The sequence below is a fragment of the Xiphias gladius genome, chromosome 12, assembly GCF_016859285.1.
Source record: "Xiphias gladius isolate SHS-SW01 ecotype Sanya breed wild chromosome 12, ASM1685928v1, whole genome shotgun sequence".
Classification (NCBI taxonomy): domain Eukaryota; kingdom Metazoa; phylum Chordata; class Actinopteri; order Istiophoriformes; family Xiphiidae; genus Xiphias; species Xiphias gladius.
Window position 1 is genome coordinate 12,827,177 of NC_053411.1, and position 22,810 is coordinate 12,849,986.

A 22,810-nucleotide genomic window follows, 5' to 3' on the forward strand; every position below is an offset into this window, starting at 1 on the left:
GCCTGAGGCCCCCAATTTCCCCCCAATTGCCGACTAAAAAACCACCAAAGAACTGATTATGCATGCGTGAAACAATTACTTTATCAAAACGCCTCTTGAGTCGTGTAGGTCGGAATATATTCAACCGCATCATGATACAGAAATATATCAGACAGTAGGCCATAGAGGGAGTGAAAATGCTTTTTATTTGAAGTCATTAAATGATGGTAGCCCATAAAAGCCATGCAATGTAACGACAAATACATAGGATAAGAAAAAAGGGGCGAAAAGCAACCAAAGAAAGTCTTCCTATGTAAGTAATAACATTTGAAATGTTTCAAACAAACATTTCTGTAATTGAATGTGTGTGTAGCCTGTTACGTGTCACATCCTGGACGTTTTGCTTTTGTATACCCCCCCACACACACACACACAGGGGTAAACAAGAAGTCTCAAATGTGATGAATTACATTTGGTCCTAGATAATCCATTATTTAATTTAAAAAAAACTGCATCGCTGATGTTGTATTAAAATAGATACGCAGCTAAGCAATGAGAGAGACGTTCATTTATTTTGCTATAGCAGCAATTTTCTTTTCAAACATCTTTAAGAGTAAACAGGATGTGCACATAGCATGTGACATAAAGCAGTAGCAGCAGGAGGAGACGATGATGATGATGATGATGATGATGATGGGGGGGGGTGTCTCCGTCTCTCTCCCTCTGTCTCTCAAGCTGCCAGTCCTCCTGGAACCCTCAGCACCAGCCGGATGACAGACTTGTGCTGGATCCCATATTCACACACCAGGGAAGAGTCATCATCCATAAACTTGTCTGTGAAGATCATCCTCAAATCCCCCTCACTCTGCCCTGGGCGCGCGCGCGCGTGCACAGACAGACACACACAAACAAACACATTATGTTTATATATATATAAGACATGTAAGTAGTAAATCCTTTCACTCCTGCTCTCCATCTGTTCTCGCTTTGTACCTGGAAACTTCTCGACCACTTTTTGCCTCAGCTGCAGCACGGTCATTCTCCGCATCTGCTCCTCGGTGTGGCACAGGTCGACCGTCTTCACCTCCTCCGAAATCCCGAACACCTGGACCTGGTAGACCCGATTCATCGTGGTTGCCTCGCTCGTGTGCGAGGCTTCGCCGCTGCTCGTTTGGATTCGCTGTCGCTCCCTCTCTCTCGCGTGACGGGAACGGAAGTTGCCCTTTTCTTTTATGGATAAACGAGATCCGACGTCGCAGGGGCGGTTACTTTCGTTTAGAAAGTAGGTCTCTAAGGTTTATGATTCTCATCACTAAAATAGGTCGTCGTCAGTATCACCTAATATTCAATTCAATTCAATTTTATTTATATAGCGCCAAATCCTAACAGACGGGATCTCAGGGCACTTCTCACGTAGAGCAGGTCCAGACCGGACTCTTTATAGTTATATTTACAGAGACCCAACGTTCCCACATGAGCAAGCACTTGGCGACAGCAATAATGACACTAATAATAATAATTGGGTGAATAATAGTACTAATAAAACTAAATAATTATAGATATTATTATAATTAATAATAATAGATGCTAATCATAGTGTTTGAAGCAGGGGGTGTTGAGCTGGATCATGGGGTCAGTAGGTGGTTTGCAGTCACAGATCCGGACTCTGCAGCACCGGGGGAAGAAAGACCTGGAGAAAGCGACGGGAGGAGAGAGGCGAGAGACACGAGAAAGCCCCAAAACGACGGGAGAGGGACGTTGGAGTCAAGTTGGTAACGAGCACTGGTGCCATCTGAATGCGTACAGATGGAGATGGGGAAGAGGAGAGAGGAGCATCGTCCGTGCATCATGCGAAGTCCCCCTGCAGTCTAGGCCGGTGGCGGCATAACCAGGGGGTGGTTCAAGCCAAGCCTGAGCAGCCCTGACTGTAGGCTTTGTCCAGAAGGAAGGTTTTAAGCCTCCTCTTAAATGTGGAGAGGGTGTCTGCCTCCCGGACCCAAACTGGAAGCTGGTCCCACAGTAGAGGAGCATGATCACTGAAGGCTCTGCCTCCTGTTCTACCCCCGGAGACTCTAGGAACCACAAGCAAGTCTGCGTTCCGGGGGCGCGGTGCTCTAATGGGGTCAAGAGTACTGTGAGCTCTTTCAGATATGATGGTGCCTGACCATCAAGGGCTTTGCAGGCGAGGAGGAGGATTTTAAATCCCGCTCCGAATTTCCCAGGGAGCCGATGCAGAGAAGCCAGCGCAGGAGAACTGTGATCTCCTTTCCTAGCTCCCGTCAGTACTCGCGCTTTCATTTGGTCATTATCGTCTTTTATTCTTTATTATTACAGTTTTAGAAAATGTAAAGTGAAGGCAAATTTCGCCTGTGTCACCGGGTGGGGCGAGTCGAAACACTCGTGGGGCCCTTGCTCAGAATGCCGTTATTCCCTCAACTCGTTTTGAAACGCCTCGTAACAGCCCTCATTTCGCAGGATGCCGTGGTTCTTGCCTCTGTGTTAGGGGTTTGAAAATACCGAAGTTCACGCGGCTTGAAGGAAACCGTCATCTCATCCTGATATCTCATCAAAATCACACACACTAAACAGAGAGGCCGTCAAGAACGGCGGCGAGCCAGACCGTGCGCTGTTGCGCTTTTACGCTACGGCCGCACTAGAAAGCAGATGTTTGCGCTGCATTGCGCGAGTATCTTTCACACAGCGTTAGTGCGGCTGTACTTGTGACCTGTTTCCATTGTTCGGTCATTTACTATATCGTCGCTATTTTTAAAAGACGTGCCTGCGCATCCGTGTCAGTTTCGTCTTCTTTCACGCGTTACGCCGTGTTGCCCATCTGAGGACCTCAGGTGGCGCACGGCTGACGGAAAGCCCCCCCCAGGCTGTGCGTGACACCACGTCGGCGAAAATGAAACCAAAAGCGTTCGTCGCGCTGTCGTTCTCGCCCTCAGCGGTCGATTTTTTTGTCGTTTGCTCGCCATCTCGCAGGGGGGGGGGGGATCCGGCCGGCGATACGAAATGGAGAAATGTTATGACCCTCGCGACACGACGCTCAGGTTTGTGGACAGAGAGGATGAGCTGGATTGTAAGTAGCCGACTGTGTCCTCGGTCCGACAATTTCAAACATTTCCAAAGTAGCGATATGAGTTATAATAAGTTATAGGGCCTATGGATTATTACCGTGTCCCTTTTTTAACAGTATGGAAAACATTAGCACTGCCCGTCGCTTAGTTTCTCTGTGTTTTTTCTCAGTTTTGTGCGAAGGTTTCAAGTCTCGTAGGGCGCTGATGTCCTGTGGACATGCCGTCACCCCGATGTCTCTCACCAACTGGTGCCGCCGTTTGCTGAACCAGGTAGGCAGCTATTAATGAATGGCACGAAATTCAACAAAAAGTCGGGCATTTCTGAAATGAGGGTCACATAAATACACACAAAGGGGTCGGTGGCACATCTGGAGCGCGCCTGCGCGTTCCCTCTGGTAGCCGGTATGTTTCCGATATGGCTCCCTGTCCCGCGCGCGTTCTGTGTTTTACTGAACATCCAACATGTAGCTGATGATAAAGGAGGTAACTCTGAAAATACAGACAAAATTCGCGGACTTCGTAACGTTTAATAAATGTGGTGGAGTTAAAAGAACTATACCACCACTGGTATTGTGCCTGCGGGCTCACTGACACACTGCCACGGCATAGGACAGAGTCACGATGGTTTTAGCATCTGTGCTTTTCTTATTACAGGTCAACAAGACAGCTGTTAAAAAAGACGGTCAGTTAATACCTGGCTTTCAGTCACGAAATTCAGCAGAACAAAAAAATGATGAGAGTCGGTTAACAAATACAAAACAACCCTCGTTGCTGTGATGAAGTTTGACTTTGCCTGAAAAATTAAGACTCCAGCTACGTTAAAGCTCATCGAAATTTCTCTGATGCAGAGCTGTGCTGTTGACGTTGTTGGCCGATAGCAGTCCTGGAGAGCGGCTGTCTATTCTTAATCATTTTTGCATAGTGTTTGGTGGCTTGTTTTCCAACCTTCAATATTTCCAAAAAGGGTGCAAGCAGTTTTGTGTGCGGCCAAAATGGTTGCAGCGTCTCCTGGCCTTACACGGAGGTTCGTAAAATGGCTCTTCTGACTCAGCAAGAAATGGAGCACTTTGAAAGAGCCATGGCTTTCAATGTTATCAAGGATGTCAAATTTGTAAGTGTCTCATTGAAACTATGATATTTACTAGCTGTAGGCCTACTTGGAAACTAAATTTGTTCTGCATGCATAATAGAATGTCAAAATTTCCACACAAAAAAAATCCCTCTCTGTTTTCCTTCATCTTTCATCACCTACTACCTAAAAGTGTCCCGGATGCAGATCCTCCATGGTGAGAAAGGTTGAGTCTAATCTGAACGTCCGCTGCCCAGTGTGCACACGGAACAAGGGAAAGACCTATGAATTCTGCTGGCAGTGTTTGAGGGAATGGAAGGGTCCGGCTCCACGGTCAGACCGCTGTCAAAATGAAGGCTGCTTCAACGATACAGTAAAATTACTGAACGCCTGTCCCGACATCATCTTTGAGTCTGTGAAGGGGGTCAGCGGCTGTCCCTCCATCCGTGCCTGTCCCACCTGTGGCTTACTGGTGGAGCACAACAAAAAAAAATGTAAAAACATCATCTGTCCCCAATGTATGGTGGAGTTCTGCTTTGTGTGCCTGAAACTCACTGAAAAGTGTCAATCGTATTTCAGTTGCTCCAGTGGTGTAGCCCCTAGACAGACCTCTATACCTGTGTGGAAGAAGATATAACATAAAAAACATCAGAACATAAGTGCTTTGGTTTCTCTTGATGTGTCTTTTCTCAAGTAATACAAGTGCACCATTGCTGTATTTTCCACATTTTCTGTGGTTTTGAAGATCTGAAATCTTATCTCTTAGCAGAAACATCTGTCTGGCAAATGTAATCAACTTTGTGTTCTGTCTGTGATAAACTGGCAGCCAGATGTGACCATCTGGTGCTCGCCTGAATGATAAGGTTGACAGTTGTGACGTATTATTAATTCATGAATTTAAAATGAGATGGGAAATCTACCCTAACTAGTTTTAATGTTGTGGCTGATTGGTGTATCCACATTCTCTCCTATATCTGAGCTTACTGCTGTATACAGAGACGAGGTATGTGAGAGAAGTTTTTTTTTTTTTTTTTTTCTGTAACAATTATTTTTCAAAAAACTTCTTGTAACTGCTGGGTAGAGAAACTAAAAGTAGAAAGAGAAAAAAAAAATCTTGGTGTAGTCAGAGTGTTTATTGCTTCTGTCGACGGACCAGAGAGATACAACTCTGCACTAAAAATTTAAACTAGCTATATAGCATATTGTCACACTGTGCATCTCCTAAATTCATGTTTGTTGTATTTAATTTCCGTAGCTAATGGCCTTAATAATCTGATGTGTCAATTGGTTATCCTAATTAATTCAGCTCAAGTAATAGCATGCATTTAATGTCACTTTGTTGATATGCAATGAAAGACGTGGATATGTCATGTGCATTACAAATAAAGGCAAGGGGAAGTAACTTTAAATTGTGTTTTTCATATTCTTAAAATGTACCGTGTTCTTTAATGAAGAAAGTGAACTATGAACTCTACTGAATAGTTCTCCACATGGGCAGTCTAACAGACTGACATTATACAGCCGCCATCCTGTCCAGTGAGAACAAAACCTCGTAAGGGTTTGATGACGCTCAAACCAAAAAAGGTGAAAAGGAATATAACGTATCTATTAGTACGGCACACATTAAAAACATGTAAAGACATCTGACATTAAATATCAATTTGTTATGAGATTACATTATTTTAACATATTTGTTAACATATTTGTGGCAGCTGAACCTAAACCCAGAGCCACTGAGGGGATGAATAGACAGGCTAATTAATTGACTCACTTACCATGGCGCCGCTTTAGTGTCTAGTGAAATAATAACAGAGTCCAACTTCTGCTTCTTGCTTTTGAATGGATATCATCCACATACATAGAAAACCTGGTATGACCGGCTAACCTGCAGTCTCATGATATTAGACTTTGTCTGCAGACACACTGAACACACGAGTCCTTTCTTAACATTGTAAGCCTCCGAAACTCTCCCGAGTGGCCAAGAGCCTTGTGGGGCAGTGGGATCGATTATGACAACAATGTCTCCAGGTTTTAATTTTCTTCGTTTCTGGTTCCATTTTTGCCTCTCCTGCAGCAAAGGTAGGTATTCCCGTACCCGTTGTTTCCAGAAATCAGATCATACACCGAACTAGACACTGACAACATACTACATCTGGCACAAGACTTTTGATGGACATCCACGTTGAACCTAAATGAATCAGTCTCAACACACAACTGTGACCCAATAGCTCTCTCTACGGGAAGCCTTCTCTATCCAGATTCATTTCCTTCAAATCTTTAGCTCTGTGTTCCTCAGGAAGAATTTGTAACATAGTTCGACTGTTGCTAATCCGTTTTGTCAGAGTGAAACCTCCCCTCTGACAGAGAGCGGTTAGATTTTTGACCATGAGGGCAGCCTCATCCTCAGAGACCATTCTCTTCAGACAATCCTCAACGTAAAAGTTCGTCTTGACTGTTTGATTCACTTCAGCTGGAAAGTTGGACTGTCATCTGCCGTTTTTAGAAGACACGGCACCAAACAGATGGACAGTCATACGAAACTCGGCCACTTCCTTGGTCAGATCTCCCTCTGGACACCATGAAAAGGGCATTCATGCTCTGTCCCAGCCCCCTTTGCAACCTTAACCTGATGGAACATCGCTTCTATGTCGCCCATGACTCCCACAGGTTCCTTCCTGAACCTCAGAAGGACTCAGAGCAATGTACTTGAGAGGTTGGGACCTTGCAATAGCTGATGGCTCAGTGATGTTCCCTTAAATGCCACACCACAGTCAAACACCACCAGCAAAGTCCTCATCCTTGAATGATTTACACCATGGTGAGGGATATAACACACCTTGCCATTGCGACGATCCAGCTGCTGTGTAGGTGCTTGCTCTGCACATCCCTTACAAATCACCTGGTTAAGATATGTTTTCTCATAAAACTGTTCACTGCTCAGGAACGTCCTCTTCAGGCCAAGTTTCACTTCAGGCTGTAATCATCGAGTGTTGCAGAATTTTCCAAGATATCCATGAGCTTCATGTCCTCTCTTGATAGCCCCTTCTCCTCCGCAGCTCTCTGGTTGAAGTCACGGTTGCACCGCTTGCTCAGCATTTCTTCCAACCTAGGCACAGAAATCCTGTTGACACCTGCTGAAGGGACCTCTGCTTCCAAGCTGCTGTCATTTCATTGCAAAAGGACCATTAATGACACATCATAATGCCGTTCTTATAGTATATGGGCCTCCCCACGGCTATTAATGACCTCCCAAGGTTCCAACATCTTGGGAGCGTAGCTTCCAACCAACAGGTATACCTTATCCTGGAAAATTTTTACCTTTCCAGGCATGGCCACTTTGCCAAATCTCCTTGAGATGACACTCACAGTAGCTACATCATACTGTGAATTGCAATTGATACAATTGTCAGAAATAGAAGATCAGTGCAAAGGGTATCAATGAATTACTATACAATTCAACAGCTCATGAAAAGAAAATGAAACTAATGATACTTAAATGGAAAGATCACAATCAATCAATCAACCCTCCTGTCAACAAACTTCAGGGTGGTATCCAGTGGGTTGTATTTCTTCTATACCTGTTCCTGTCCCAGATCACTCATTGTGATTCCCCTAGGTGGAAAAAAGACTCACGCTGCCACACTCCTGGCATTATGATTAGTGAAAAGTGTAATTTAGAGTAATATCTAAGTAATTTACAGACTTAATGCTTAAATACCTAAGCTAAATCATGGCTATCAGCAGATTTTATCAGCACGACTGAGCTGAAATCATTAAAACCGTCTCACTGAACTGCCACTTAGGGGAATTTCCAGCCGGTTCAAGTTGACATAGATGTAAGTGGGAAGAGTACGAGAAACACCTTGGTAAACTTATTTAAGTGAATCCCACCATAAGGTTGAAGTCATGTGCATTTTGCACACCTATTTGTAGACTTATTAAGAAAATATTACTGATGAAATTGATAAAGACTGTTGCCACTATCAACCAAGCAAAATGCACAATCAAATATGCACTTTAATAGAGTTTTAACTCCTAAATATTTGAAGTAATACTGTAATACACAGAGAGCAGGCTATGCTCATCTCTCTTTTCACAAAATGTCAATTGTCAATTCTAATTCAGGAGAAGAGATGAAGCCTGGTGAAGAATTAAAAACTTCCCCAATCTTCATACTTGACACATGAAAAGTAGATGTGTGAGTAGAGATGTTATGTCTTAGCCTGGCGTGACAGCTTGTCTCTGTCTTGCTATTTTTTATTTTGTTTTTTTTTTTATAACTTCCTCTTTAACTCTACATCCGCACCTAAAACTGCACGGAGTCAGGGAGATGACCGAGCTCGAATTCAACGCTTCAGTACTTGCGGGTGGAGTCTGCAGGGCTCGCGCGTAGCCTCGGCCGCGAGCCTCCTCCCTCTGCGAAAGTGAAAGTTTGCAGGCGTCCGTCGGGTCGCCAGACCAGGGCCGCACGGTGAGTGCTCCCGTGTCTTATCGGACCGAAGGAGTTATAGTGTGCACGTGGGTTTATTATTGTCCTATTGTAGCTTATTTCTTTGTCTTTTTTTTTTTAAAGTCTCGTTTTGCGGCGCGGGGAAATGGAGAATTGAGAGGCTCCGTGACCCCAAAACACTAACGGCTGCGTTTACCGGTTCCCCGTCACGTGTTTGTGAAATCACTTGCTGCTGTCTCTGATCCTTTTCAGTTTAATCCCGTCGTTGCCATTTGAAATTGGAATCGATCTACTACCTTATTCTGATTTTTGTAACGACCTACTGTTACGGAGAATCCAAACTAGATTACATGTACCATTAAAGTAATGTCCTCTCCACTTCACTTCATACCTGTGACTGACTGAATTTTGCTCTCAATTTCTAAATACATACAAACAATAATGGTAATTTGGACCTACGCGTTTTTGTGAGTGTAAAATAAAGTTTCTTCAAAAATACCAAACTATTGCCTTAATGATTGACCTTCTATTTTGTAGGTTATTCCATTGCTAAAAGAAAAAAAAAAAAAAACGTATGTAAATGTTTGTTTGTAACTTGTGAATGCGTGCTATCACTTAACTTCTGCTGTATCTGATGTGTTTTAACAGGTTCAATTCATATAAATTCAATAATGTAAAAATGTCGACACCTCGGGGGACGTCACTATGAATCATGAGCTAATAAAAGTGTTAAGAAAGAAACTAGACGACTTAACCATCTCGGGTACGTGACATAAACAGACAATGCTTGCCACAAGCATGTGGCTTACAGATTTCTAAAATTGATCATAACGTGCCAGTTGTTCTCCCACGGTTCAGTTATTCACTTTGACCGTTGTGTCTTTAGATTACCACGGCCTGAGCAGTCCGGGTCTGACGTGCTATTTGAACTGCGTGCTTCAGGTGCTTTTTATGACCAACGACTTCCGGGAGGAAATAAGACGGTTTGTAACCTCAGCTTCGCCAGGGTTGTCTTTATGTTTTTACTCCGGTCAAACCAAACGGAAATCAGAAGAGTTGTTTCCTAGCTCTTTTCAGTATATTAACGGAATTGTTTCCCTGTATGAAGTGACAGCCGCCAGCTGGTTAGCTTATCTTAGCATTAAGGCCGGAAACTGGGAAACAAGTAGCCTGGCTCCGTCTTAAGGTAACAAAATCCACCTACCGAGACCCTTAAAGGTCACTAATCCACATAAACCTAAGTGTAAGAAAAATCACGTTTTATGCTGTTGCCGGGGATTATGTGCCTGTTTCTTGGCAAGGACCAGTTGCTAGGCAACCAGTTGAGACTACAGGAAGTTAACTGGTTCCACCCTAGAAATAGTCTGGCACGTAATCCCCTGCAAAAAGCTGAATTGTAATTTTAATAATTTGTTTTTCATACAGATGAAACAAACAAGATGTTGGTTAAAAATGGCTGCTCCCGCTTCATATTTACCGTACGGACGTGAGAGTGGCTGTGATCTTCTCACCTAACTGTCAGCAAGACAGCCAATCAGCGTTTTTTTTACCAAAATGTCAGTGGTCGACAGAAAGGACTCCAGGATAGGATATGAAATCAGTCTAGTTCACATGAACAGAATGTTGTTCTAAATCTGAATTTGCTCATAATGTGAATTTGCTTCATCGGTTACACATTTAAGGAAGCCACATGTACGTCTCGCTGTGCCACAGATGCCGCCGTGAAGATTCAGCAGGCATCGACACAGTCCTGGGAAAACTGTTCGATGAGCTAGAGAGAAGTTTGGCTAAAACACATAACATCACAAAAAAACTGGGCATCACAGATGGTGAGTATTTCACTGCAGCTGTAGGTGCCTGTGTGTTGAAGTCCTGCGAACTCTTGAGCCTTGTACTGACTCAGAGAGGCAGCATATATGTTGATGATGATGATGATGATATCTGACAGCGAGAAAATCTTGTTTTTGTTCGTGACTTTCAGTATACAAGCAGAGTGATGCCGCTGAGTATTTTGAGAAGATCCTGTGCTTAAGCAGCACAGAGGCATCCAAGGTAGGATTCATTCATTCATTCATTCATTCATTCATTCATTTATTTATGCTTAGGGGACAGTGCGGGTTAATCAACACTGACATTTAAGAACACGTGCTGGGGTTAGCTCAGCCGCTAAATTTGCACTCGTAGTCTTGACACAACTAAAAACGGACAAATGATGTAAAAAATATTAGTGCATGGCAAAGGTGCAGTGGAAATAAAGAGACAAAAAAACTGGAGGCAATATAGGTAGTATACTTTTATATTGTATACAATTGAATTATTATTACTCATGTATTATGTTTAAGCAGCATTTTACTTTTGTGTTGGGTTGAAGTGGAGAAAATGTTTAACTATTTCATTTAGGGCTGCATCTAATGATCATTTTCATTATGGATTGCTGGCTATTTTCTTGATCAACCCCTTAATTGAGAAGCTGAAACCATGAAACTGTCTGGCATTTTTTAGATGATTGATTAGTTATAACAAACAGTCGCTGATTAATTTGCTGATTCGTTTTTTTGATCCTTGACTTATATAGTAAATCATTAATCGACTAATCGTTTAGGCTCGTAATCGTATATAATGTTGAGTAGTTTAACTTACAATACATCATATTTTAAAAGTTCCTCATCTGTTTTGTATGTATAAACTTAATTTGTAAAGTAACAATAGTTGTCAGATGAAGTGCAGAGCAGTAAAAAGTACAATATTTCCATCTGATATGTAGTTGAGTAGTAGTATAAAGTGTCATGAAATGGAAATACTAAAGTACAGATACCTCAAATTTGTACTTATCGACAGCACTTGCGTAAATGTACTTTTCACCTCTGATAAGGCTCAACAGATTACAGCTCTGGATTATGAGCATTCAGGAGTACAGGCGAATGTATTTGATACTAATGCTCTATTTAATATCTACTTAACCAGGCTACACAGCACTAATTGAACCTCTGCTGTACCTTTGTGTGTAGATATTCAAGGGACAGCTGAATCACAAAACCACATGTGTCAAGTGCAAGGACTCGAACGACTCCAGGAGCTTCTTTTGGATTCTGCCACTTACAGTTGAAGATTCGTGTCGTCAAACCTACAGTGTGGTAGTGTGCTTTATCTGGAGTCATTTTTTTTCATCAAGGGAGAATAGAAAAACTTTAATTATTACATAATTTACTCTGTTTACAGGAGAGAGGGTTGAAGGCATTTTTTAAAGGAGAAAAAGCCTGCGGCGACAACAAGATGTATTGCAGTTCTTGCGATAAAAAGCAAGATGCAGATATTGTGAGTAATAAATTCGATCTTTTGAAGTCTTTAGTACAGTGGGAGATTTTGTGACCACGTCGTGTTCATGCAGTTGATTTTTTTCTTTTAAGTTACATATAAACATATCTTATTTATCACCAGGCCTCAAAATATAAGTACATAGAATTAGAAATAAAGACTGCATAAAAATAATATTAAATCATAGTTCTCATATATATATATATATATATATATATATATTTTTTTTTTTTTAAGGCACTGAAATTATTGTGTGGAAAAATGGGCAGATAGTTACACAATAGGTATTAGAAGTGAATGGATAATTGATAATTAAGTGCACACTTCTTACCAACCCTCAGCTACAATAAACTTTTCTGATCTTTCAAGATGTTGTTTGGTATCATTTCTCTTCATAACGCTGAAACTGAAGAAGCCCTATAAAAATGTGCCGTTGTTTTATACTGTATGTTAACCCAAAAACTTGTTTCCATGGTGCAAGGCAATTAAATGTGTCCTCCGAAGTGCTATATTGAGTGTCTCTTCATACATTATTTTTGTTATGTGGTTTAGGACTTTGAACTAACACAAAATCCGAAGATTCTGACCCTCCTGCTGAAGCGGTTCTCTTTTGACCACAAGCACAGGCGTTATGTCAAGCTTCACTGCAGAGTGGATGTGCCCCAAACTTTGAACATTGAGGTGTGGTTTTTTTAAATATATTTTTCAGCAGCCAATGATTTTATCTTAACATTTCTGAGATGTTGTGACTTTCTTCTGCTTCTCTCTCTTCAGCAATGCACATATGACCTCTACGCGTTAGTCAACCACTTTGGTAATCTCACAGGAGGTCATTATACTGCAGATATCAAATCTTTTGAAAATGGGGAGTGGTATCGCTTCAATGATGACATTGTTGAGAGGGTGAGGAGGCTAATTCTTCCTGTATCCAATAGTAGTCTTGTGTCACAAATCCTCACGCAGTTAAACACACAAGAACATAAAGTTTAACAACACTTAATGATTTACTGTAATATTATTTTTCATTTCTACAGGTCCAACAACCTCTGTTTGGAGCTGGAAGCACTTCTGTTCGGTAAATGTTGCCCTTATTTAATCAGAAATGAGTGCCATTTAGTCGTCATGGTGTCATTCAAAAAGCTTCACATGTACATTGTTAGGGCCTCAATACACTTCAAATGAAATACTTGTCAGATCACCTTCACAGCGTCTTAACCCCCCTGACGTTTCCCCAGTTGGACTAAAGGGGGCTGTGTCCAGTGATTCAGTCAGTCCTGTTCACTACCACTTTACACAGCAATTCGCCGGTTGTGCGAAGGTGTGAGGGTGCAGCTTTTCTCTGAAACGTTTTATGAGCGATTCTAGCGGTGTGACTCTAGGAATGGCACCGATGGTTGGCTGGTCAGTCGACCACTCTGGTCCTGACCTAAATATCTCGACAGCTTTAGGGTGGATTGGCATGAACTTTGGCACACACATTTGGAGTAAGCGTGATGATTTTGTGAGCATGTGAGAAAGCTGATGCTAGCATACAGCTCAAAGAACTGCTGTGCCTAGGTGCAGCCTCACAGAGCCACTAGCATACAGCAGCTGTAGGCCTTTAGCCCCGTTTCATTCTTCATACAAGTTTCTGTCGCTTTTCCTGTGTGCCACCGAGTACAACACCATGAATGCCCTCCAGGAGAGAATGTCTCGTCTGGGTTCTCATCCTGCTTTTTACTCGTTGTGCTGAGACTACAAAGAAACTAGGCACAAAACACACAGTTTTTGGAGAAAGATCAGGCGGCCAAACAACACTGCACACAAACTGGTTTGTTTCAAGCATACTGAACCCTTTACTCACGATCGGACCCTGGGACTTTTTAGCGCAGCTGTACAATCTTTAGTGTTGCAACTGGGGTTTATGTGCCTCACTTTTTGATTTTGTGTTTTTGCTGTTGAAACATTTTTTCCTATCCAACCAGGTCCCATACAGCATACCTTCTCATGTACAGGAAGGGTAAGTTTGCGCATGTACCACATCCACTTCTTAGTTAATAGATTTATTTTCTGTTATACTGTAATTAAGTATGTTTGGGGGTTTTAAGTACTTAGCGCTCTGGATTTTTAAATCATCACAGCAGGCTAAGTTAAGAAACCTCCCCACTTCCTCTTCAAAGTGAGCAGACATCCTGAAAAAAACTGATGAAGTCGACCAGGAAGCTCACTTTGTACATTCTGATGTCAAGGCTTAAGGAAGACACGGCAAGGCAGAGAGAGGAGAGGCTCTGGTTCCTCCTCATCAACTGAAGGATGAAAGTTGCAGCGGAGGGGAAAACTTCAAGCCCTTGAATGAAAAGAAGATACGGAACAGGAAACATCTAGCGGAAGGCTGCCAGCATGCATCACCAATACAGTACCAGAATGCATGGGGTCTTTGTTTCTGTAAAGTACGGAGGCCTGTCTGCGAGCTACACCCTCACTGCAGGGGATGAAGCAGGAGCTCGTCTCTGAGCACTCATGAGCTACTGTACTGTACCGTATGCAGAAAATTTAATATGAGGACTCAAAAGTTAAGCACTCAAAATGTCTCTCACAAAGTGGTAGGATAATGATAATAATAGTAACATTTTTTCATAAATATGTATATAGTATTATATACAAGATATATTAATACAAATTGTTGATATTATTGATTGTAGTTAACGGACAGTATTTTCAAATTTAGAAAAAAGGTAAGGTGAGGTCAACTATAGCTGCATGAGCATTAGGGCCTAGGCCGATATCCTACAGATAGTGATGCTCCAGCATCAAAATCGAAATATGGAAAAACTCTGGAAAACCTTTAAATCATTAAACAACTCATGGATATGCGAATCTGTGCCCCACTGTGCACCGAGACTGTTTTTTGTTTCTTTAAACTTTCATTTTCTGTTATTGCATTGTTTTAAATTTGCAAATATAACCATAATATATCAAAATGGTTGCTCCCTGTTAATAAATGCTTTAATAATTTAAATAAATTTTGTGTTTACACTATAGAAGCGGTAAATGGTTTAATTACCGCAGCTTTTAGTAAGACAACAAGAATGTCAAATGGGTTAGACATCTATTAGATGTGTCTTATGATCTATTTCCTAAATCCCTCTCCATGCAATCATTTCACAGTTCATATTATTTGTTAGTTTACGCGTTAGTCACGTGAACCGGCTTTTAATTAAAAAGAAAAACGTGAAATATTTCCGACACACTCTGAATGCAACGCTGCCGCAAGTGAAAGAGAAAGTATTCCGCTACATTTCTCAGAGGATGGAGAGAAGTGTGAATCTTCTTCTGCTTCTTCAGTGGAATTCGTTTCACAGTCCAAGATCCTTTGTGCAAGTCGTTTGCAACTGACGGCAAACGTAAAGAAGAGTTGGAAATAAAATGATTCAAGATGAGTTTCTGGTTTCGCAGGTCTCCAGGTAAGATGCGCAGGTCCAGACCGGTCGATCATCCATGATAACGTTATTATGACGACAGTTTGGCATGTTTACGTTCATAATATTCTCCTCCCAACAGCTCATATAAAGTACCATGGCTTGTTTAACCAGGGAGCAACGTGTTACTTGAACAGCGTGCTGCAGGTGCTGTTCATGACCAAGGACTTCAGAGAGGCTGTGGAAAGGTTTGTTACCCAACTCTGGAGCCGTACAGTGGCAAGTAATGTGAAACCTTTGGAACGACCTGGTTTTCTTCATTAACTGGTCATAAATGTGATCCAATCTTCATCTAAGTCTAAGTATAGACAAACACGATGTGTTTAAGATTATAAAACACAAACAAATAAATTCTGTCGTGTGTTTACTGAACACACTCATTGAAGCTTCACATTGGAAAAAGTAAGTGTACTGTTGGATTTGATAAGTGGTCGAACCTCCTTTGGCAGCAATGCCCTCGAACAAGAGCTTCCAATAGCGGCAGATCAGACCTACACAATGTTCAGGAGGATTTTGGACCATTCGTCCTCACAGAACTGCTTTAGGATCAGCCATAGTCTTAAAGTGTCTGTTGTGAACGGCTCTGTGGGCTCATTCCACAGCATCTCTACTGGGTTAAGGTCTGGGCTCGGACTCAGCCACTTCAGGAGGTGGGTTTTCTTTGTTTGAAGTCATTCTGCAGTAGACTTACTTTGTTGTTTTGGGTCGTTGTCCTGCTGAGTCACCCAACTTCTACTGAGCTTCAGCTGGTGTACAGCAATGATTGATAAAACTTGATAAACTTGGGAATTGATTTTCCCCTCGATGATGGTGAGCGCTTCAGGCCTGGATGCAGCAAAGAAGCCCCGAATCATGATGTTCCCTTCACCGTACCTTACTGTTGGGATGATGTTTTCATGTTGGTACACAATGCCTTTTTTTTACGCCAAAGGGAGTGCTGCATGTTTTCCCCAAACAATTCGACTTTAGTGTCATCAATCCACAAAAAAATTTCCCAGTAGTGTTGTGGAGTGTAAAGGTGCTCTTTGGCAAACTTCAGGCATGCAGTGATGTTTCTTTTTTTGTGGAGAGCAGCAGCTTCCTTGTCCTGTCCTGCCATGGGCACCATGCTCCATGCAGCCATGCACCATGATTGGCGTATGGTAGACTCATGAACAGAGATTTTAACCAGCTCCATGATTCCTTTAAGCCTTTAGCTGTCGCTCTGAGGTTCTTTTTCACCTCATTGATCATTCTGCGTTGTGCCTTTGGAGTCAGCTGGAAACCCACATTTAGGGAGAGTAGCCACAAAACTAAATCATCTCTATTTATAGACAGTTTGCTGACTGTGGACCGATGAATATCTAAACTCTGTGAGAGGACTTTGTGACCCTTTCCAGCTTCATGCAGATCAACAATTCTTGATCGCAAGTCTTCTTACGATCTCTTACGATCTCTTCATTAACCGAGGGGTCCACATAGTTTTTCCAACCTACACTGTGAGTGTTTGAATGGTGTATTCAGTATGGTCAAGAACAATACAGTTATTCATTAAAATAGATTGTTTTTGTTCATAATTGTAACTTAGATGAAGATCTGAAAACATTTTAAGAAAAATTTATATGTAAATGGAGATAATTCCAAAGGGTTCACTTACTTTTTCTTGACACTGTATAATGCATTTAAGTTTCCTTGAGGCAGCAGTGCACCTTTGTATCACTGACCACTATGTGTTCACCTACTTTAGCTACACCTGTGAAAATCCTGACACCGAGTTTTTTGATTGTCATCTTAAAGCCTTGTTTGATGACTTAAGGAAACAAACAGCAGTCCCCTGTAAAATCACAACGAAGCTTGGCATCGTGGACGGTACAGTATGTTGGCACGTAGAACAACATGTAGCCTTTGAGTAGAAAATGTCAAGAGACCAGTCCTACTTTTTGTGGATATGAGTATGTGATTCAATTCTGTGTCCTGTGCAATACAAGTGTTAACATATACAGTAGTCATTTAAGACCCACAGATAGAGAATATCTGATAAACCTGTTATTAATCAAGTGTGAGTGTTTTTATGTACTTATTTTTACCTAATAATAGATACTTTGATCCAAAAATAAATATGGTCATATTACCCTTTATTACCCCCCCAAAACCACCACTACAACCACCACCCCACAGTGTATGAACAACATGATGCTGCCGAGTACTTTGAGAAGATTTTAACCCTGACCAGTCCTAGGGCATCACGGGTAAGGACCTCATCGGTATTACGGGGGATTGTGTAAGGTTAATGAATAAAATAACACTTTTTTTTCTAACCTGTGTTTGTGGTACTATGCTTTCAGATCTTCCGTGGACAGTTGACACACCAGACCAAATGTTCTACATGTGGTACCGTCACTGTCACAGATGGGGCATTTTGGCATCTTCCTCTTGCACTGGTGAATGCGCACAGACAAACCTATAGTGTGGTAAGGATCTAGCAACGCGCAATCTTCACAGCACTTTTCTTTTGCCAGGAGACAGTTGGTGGACTCAGTTTTGATGTCTTACTAGACTTTGGTCAGAAATCTCATCAACAGACTGAAAAATGTACCAACAGGAGCATTTGTGATGTAACAAAAACTAGAAAACACTGCATGTATTGGTTGACACCTGCTGTATGTGCTAGATAGTACAGCTAGTTAAACTTTCCATGGATAACAGGGAATGGTTATCCTCAAAACATTTCATCTAAATAAATATGAATACAATTGAACACAGGCTACAGAGATAATTTCAGAGGCACGTGACACAGATGCATTTTTCAGGTTAATGGCATTACGGAGTTTTTCAAAGCCTCAGACATCAGTGGCGATAACCAGCTGTTCTGTGACGAGTGTGATGCCAAAACTGACGCTACTGTTGTGAGTAAAAAGAAAACATCTTGCTCATTTGACTACGTTTACGCTACATTTTGCAATGATAGAATTACGAGTTTCTGATGTTGTAAGGGAATTGTAAGATGACACGTGTCGGGGTCCTTTTTTTTTTTCTCCATTCAGCAATGTGTAATAAAGGATCATCCGGATATTCTGATGCTGCTGCTGAAGAGGTTTGAGTTTGACTACCGTTACATGAGACATGTCAAAAGAAACAATGTTGTAGGTATTCCGGACATTCTACAGATCCCAGAGGTATATATACTGAATATTTTAGCATTTTATCATAAGACATTTCTTTTTCATTATTCATGCTAATGACATTTTTCCTTTGGTGATCAGAATCAGACATATGAACTGTATGCGGTTGTGGATCACTCTGGTGATCTTAGAGGGGGACATTACACAGCAGAAATCAAGTCCCAGGATGATGAGAGATGGTATAGTTTCAATGATTCCAGTGTCACACTGGTAAGACTTTTCTTCAGTGTTGTTGTCCAAAAAAAATCAGTCGTTCAGCACTTTCTCGTAAAGTTACCTGTTAGAATGTATAAAAAGTATTCATCATCTAATGCTTATTTATTGTTTTCATCAACAGCATGATTACAAGCCATTCCAGTTGGACAACGCTGATATGTACGTTTTAGTCTGTCTTTTCATCCCCACCTTATCTTTTGCTGAATATGAATATTACCTTTCTTTCTTTTCACATTTCTCTCACTAGATCCCGCAGAGCTTATCTTCTTTTTTACAAGAAAAAGAAAAGTAAGAGGCATACACTGACAATTTCACTCAAGTGTTGCGTGGATGTCTGCACCAAATTATTTGGTACTCTGCTTGAATTAATTTGAATTCTACTTTCTAGCCTGTGTCGCAGATACTCGTGCTCCAGACATCAGGGACTTGTCCATCAGTGGAGATTTCTCACCTGCTACCAATGACAACAATAACCAGTGTCAAGATGTTGATCAGATTAGAGAGGGAGAGGAGGGCGGGGAGATAGCAGACGTGGGTAATGAGACTGCAGAGGCTGTACAAGCAGGAATGGCAGGAAGACTGGCAGAGAACCAGGGCGATGGCGGTATTAGAAGGACGAAAGTGGGCAATTCTCAACCAAAGCAACACAGCAGTCTATCATCTAACTTCATCTGTAAAGCAGAGGATTGGGATAATGGAGCTGATGTCAGGCAGAGCAGACCATACAACAATCGGGAGTGTAATGAGGGAAAGAGGGAAGGGTGGGGTTATCTTCAAGATGCTCACATCAAAAAACCAGAGGAAGATGAGGGGAAATTAATGAAGGATGCTGAGGAGAGAGGAAAGGCAGGAGCTGATGACCAGGCAGAAAAGAGAGGACAGTTCTTTCCAGAAACTCAACCTAGAGAGAGAGTGAAGGATCAGGACTATGCCAATGCAGGAAGAGACGTTGTTAGACGGAGGAGACCAGATGTTCATCATGATGTTAAACCGGAAGTCAGTGACAGGCAGGAAAGACAGAGACGTGTTGAATATCGAATCAGACAGGACCGCTCTTTTACACAAGCAGGAATGGCAGGAAGACTGGCAGAGAACCAGGGCGATGGCGGTATTAGAAGGACGAAAGTGGGCAATTCTCAACCAAAGCAACACAGCAGTCTATCATCTAACTTCATCTGTAAAGCAGAGGATTGGGATAATGGAGCTGATGTCAGGCAGAGCAAACCATACAACAATCGGGAGTGTAATGAGGGAAAGAGGGAAGGGTGGGGTTATCTTCAAGATGCTCACATCAAAAAACCAGAGGAAGATGAGGGGAAATTAATGAAGGATGCTGAGGAGAGAGGAAAGGCAGGAGCTGATGACCAGGCAGAAAAGAGAGGACAGTTCTTTCCAGAAACTCAACCTAGAGAGAGAGTGAAGGATCAGGACTATGCCAATGCAGGAAGAGACGTTGTTAGACGGAGGAGACCAGATATTCATCATGATGTTAAACCGGAAGTCAGTGACAGGCAGGAAAGACAGAGACGTGTTGAATATCGAATCAGACAGGACCGCTCTTTTACACAAGCAGGAATGGCAGGAAGACTGGCAGAGAACCAGGGCGATGGCGGTATTAGAAAGACGAAAGTGGGCATTTCTCAACCAAAACAAAGAACTGGATATAAGGAAGTTACAGTGGAAGGTGGAAGTGGCTCAAAGCAGTCAAGAATATAATATAAAGATCAATGAGGAAGAGGTTAAGAGAACCACAAGTAGTATTGAAAGAAGTAGTGATCCAAAGATTGTAATAATTGAAAGTGTGAGGGAAACCTCACAAGATAGCATTAAGAGTCAGGTAAATAATGAAGGGAGTACTGAAAGCAAATCGGATCCAGGAACAGATATACAGAACAATTTGTCAAAGTGCCTGAGTCGAAGACACACAGTAACAAAAGATCGAGTGGGGGTGTGAGAAGTGGAACAAATACTGCAGTTTTATCAAATGCCAAAAAAATTCGAACAGAGATGTGTCGCATAAAAGTAAGAAAAACGGTGCAGATGAGAAAAAAAAAAGAGTGAGAAGGTAAGCAACCAAGAAAAAGAATAAACGATACAGAACAAAACTCTTCTGTGTTTTTCTTGTTTTCTGATTAACAAAAATGCAGACCAGATTTCAGTCAGAATGAGACAAAGTATATCCTTGTCCAGGATAACACATATTGTTATTATGCAGGGCTGCATCTCATTGTGGTGATCAACAATGTTGTATTTTTAATTTGTAATTGATGCTTTTTGATACTTAGCAGTATTGCATTTTCTTGTTAAATTGTTCAGAGCTATATGAATAGATGCTACTGAATGTAACATTTAATTTGTGAGAAAATAAATTTCAAATGTAAACCTTTATATGGGTATTTGATTTTTATTTGACTTTTATCACGTTGTACTTTGTAGCCTAGTATTTGTTTGAATGAATTCTTTCTGTTTCACATTAAAATGATAATTTGGCCTTAACATATGTTACTGAGGGGAAGAAAAGCTGTCAAAGTTACAGTTTATTCCAGTCTCTCAACCCAGAAAGCGTCATCTTTTTAGAGATGACTGTGGTCCTCGGGGACAGTTCGGATCCTGACCCTGCAGGAGCGACATTTCCTGTAAGACACAATGGGTGCGGCCAGGAGACACACAGCAGCGGTGAAGCAGACCACTGTGGCCACGGTGACCTCTGTAGGAGGTCTGAGGGGCGACCGGGCCCCGTCCTGGGCTGCAGTTAACAGAACAGGAGTGTTTTTAATATTCTCCCTTCCTTACGAATGTATGGGAAAGACAAAAAAATAGAAACACCTCTAAATAAAATGTAGTCCAGTACAACATCACAGTTAACTTTGAATTCAATATTAAACATTTTGATCCTTTTTTGTTTGTCTTTGCTGTGTTTTATATAACACACACAGGACACATAAAGGCTTTTTGAATATAGTTTGCTGCAGTCTTGTCATGGTCTTAGAAGAACAGTGCATCCTTCGGTGTCCCAGGAAAGAAAATAGAACACTTCTTCTTGTCATTATTGTCTAGTTAAAGGGCTATACCAGAGTATTTGCCTGTTTTAGCACATCTATTACAAATCAAGTATACTTTTCATTACCTCATCAATTTTTCTTTTTTGCAAATTGAATCTTATTTTTGTAGTGTTGGCCTTTTTTTCTATAAGTAATAATAACAATGTACTCACCTAGCTGTTGCTGAGGTCTGGGAACATGGTGTTACAAGGGCGTTTCTAGATGTCAGTAATTGATTTGGTGAGTAGAAACTAGATAGACAGAACTTGGAAAATAAACCAGTTTCGTAGTCCAAACCGAAATATCTCAAATATGTCAGATGGATTGCTGTGACATTCTGAACAGACATTCACAGTACAAAAGCCAATATAGGTCAATATAGCTCTTATGAGCTATATTCAAAACGATGCAATAATAAAAGCAGTACCGTACTCCACAAATAAGAACATAAACCCAGGTTGTCAGCAGCGTATTACTGCTTAACAGTAAATAAAATGAAATAGGAATATAGAGGCAGGCAATCCAGACCAACCAACCTGAATTCACGTGATTACTTGTAACTACAAAGGAGAAAGTGAAAGTAACAAAATAAAAAAATAAATAAAGTCTTGTTGCAGTCAGCGTAGACGACTGCAGTGAGATTTCATTCACAATTAACACTTCAGAATACCTCAGGACACCCGGTGTTTGCTGTCTAACCGGTGGGCCACTTGATGGGATTAAAAAGAGAAAACTGTGTTATTTGAGTAATTTGTCTTATTGTGCCACTTGACTGGAGCATTAAGTCCGTGTGTCTGCGTGAGCTGCTCAGCTCCGTCGTAGAGATCTATGCCAATGAAAAGCTTCACAACTGCTTCACAAATTTTGGACACGTATGCATTTGTCCAGTAGTTTCAGTGCATTTCTGTGTAGTAGCCTAAAAGAACCAACGTTTGAAAATGTTTTTTAATCCAAATTCACAAAGTGTTGTTGTCGCTGAAATGATAGTCAAGAAAAGACCAAGTGACATTTTATTTCCCCAGTTTATTTTTTTTAGAGCGG

At 41.5% G+C, this 22,810-nt stretch overlaps 3 protein-coding genes across 3 annotated transcripts; 2 read left to right on the plus strand and 1 right to left on the minus strand.

Moving 5' to 3' along the window:
* Positions 1 to 175: 175 nt before the first annotated feature.
* zgc:194655 (uncharacterized protein LOC794380 homolog) lies at positions 176 to 1,175 on the minus strand. The gene is made up of 2 exons (XM_040141196.1): positions 973 to 1,175; positions 176 to 849 (listed from the first exon to the last, which is right to left on the minus strand). Exons 1-2 carry the CDS (start codon positions 1,106 to 1,108, stop codon positions 710 to 712), a joined length of 276 nt encoding a protein of 91 aa, XP_039997130.1. The 5' UTR covers positions 1,109 to 1,175; the 3' UTR covers positions 176 to 709.
* Positions 1,176 to 2,914: 1,739 nt separating this feature from the next.
* si:ch211-212k18.15 (probable E3 ubiquitin-protein ligase ARI8) lies at positions 2,915 to 5,518 on the plus strand. The gene is made up of 3 exons (XM_040140426.1): positions 2,915 to 3,061; positions 3,229 to 3,329; positions 4,322 to 5,518. Exons 1-3 carry the CDS (start codon positions 2,995 to 2,997, stop codon positions 4,763 to 4,765), a joined length of 612 nt encoding a protein of 203 aa, XP_039996360.1. The 5' UTR covers positions 2,915 to 2,994; the 3' UTR covers positions 4,766 to 5,518.
* Positions 5,519 to 8,689: 3,171 nt separating this feature from the next.
* Positions 8,690 to 21,368, plus strand: LOC120797713. Its single transcript, XM_040141560.1, has 22 exons — positions 8,690 to 9,045; positions 9,227 to 9,341; positions 9,465 to 9,561; positions 10,292 to 10,407; positions 10,560 to 10,630; positions 11,587 to 11,712; positions 11,798 to 11,893; positions 12,446 to 12,574; positions 12,668 to 12,796; positions 12,928 to 12,968; positions 13,858 to 13,892; positions 15,434 to 15,539; positions 17,078 to 17,199; positions 17,509 to 17,579; positions 17,676 to 17,801; positions 18,141 to 18,236; positions 18,375 to 18,506; positions 18,594 to 18,722; positions 18,850 to 18,887; positions 18,976 to 19,016; positions 19,117 to 20,340; positions 21,331 to 21,368. Exons 2-22 carry the CDS (start codon positions 9,284 to 9,286, stop codon positions 21,366 to 21,368), a joined length of 3,021 nt encoding a protein of 1,006 aa, XP_039997494.1. The 5' UTR covers positions 8,690 to 9,045; positions 9,227 to 9,283.
* The last annotated feature ends 1,442 nt before the right edge of the window (positions 21,369 to 22,810 follow it).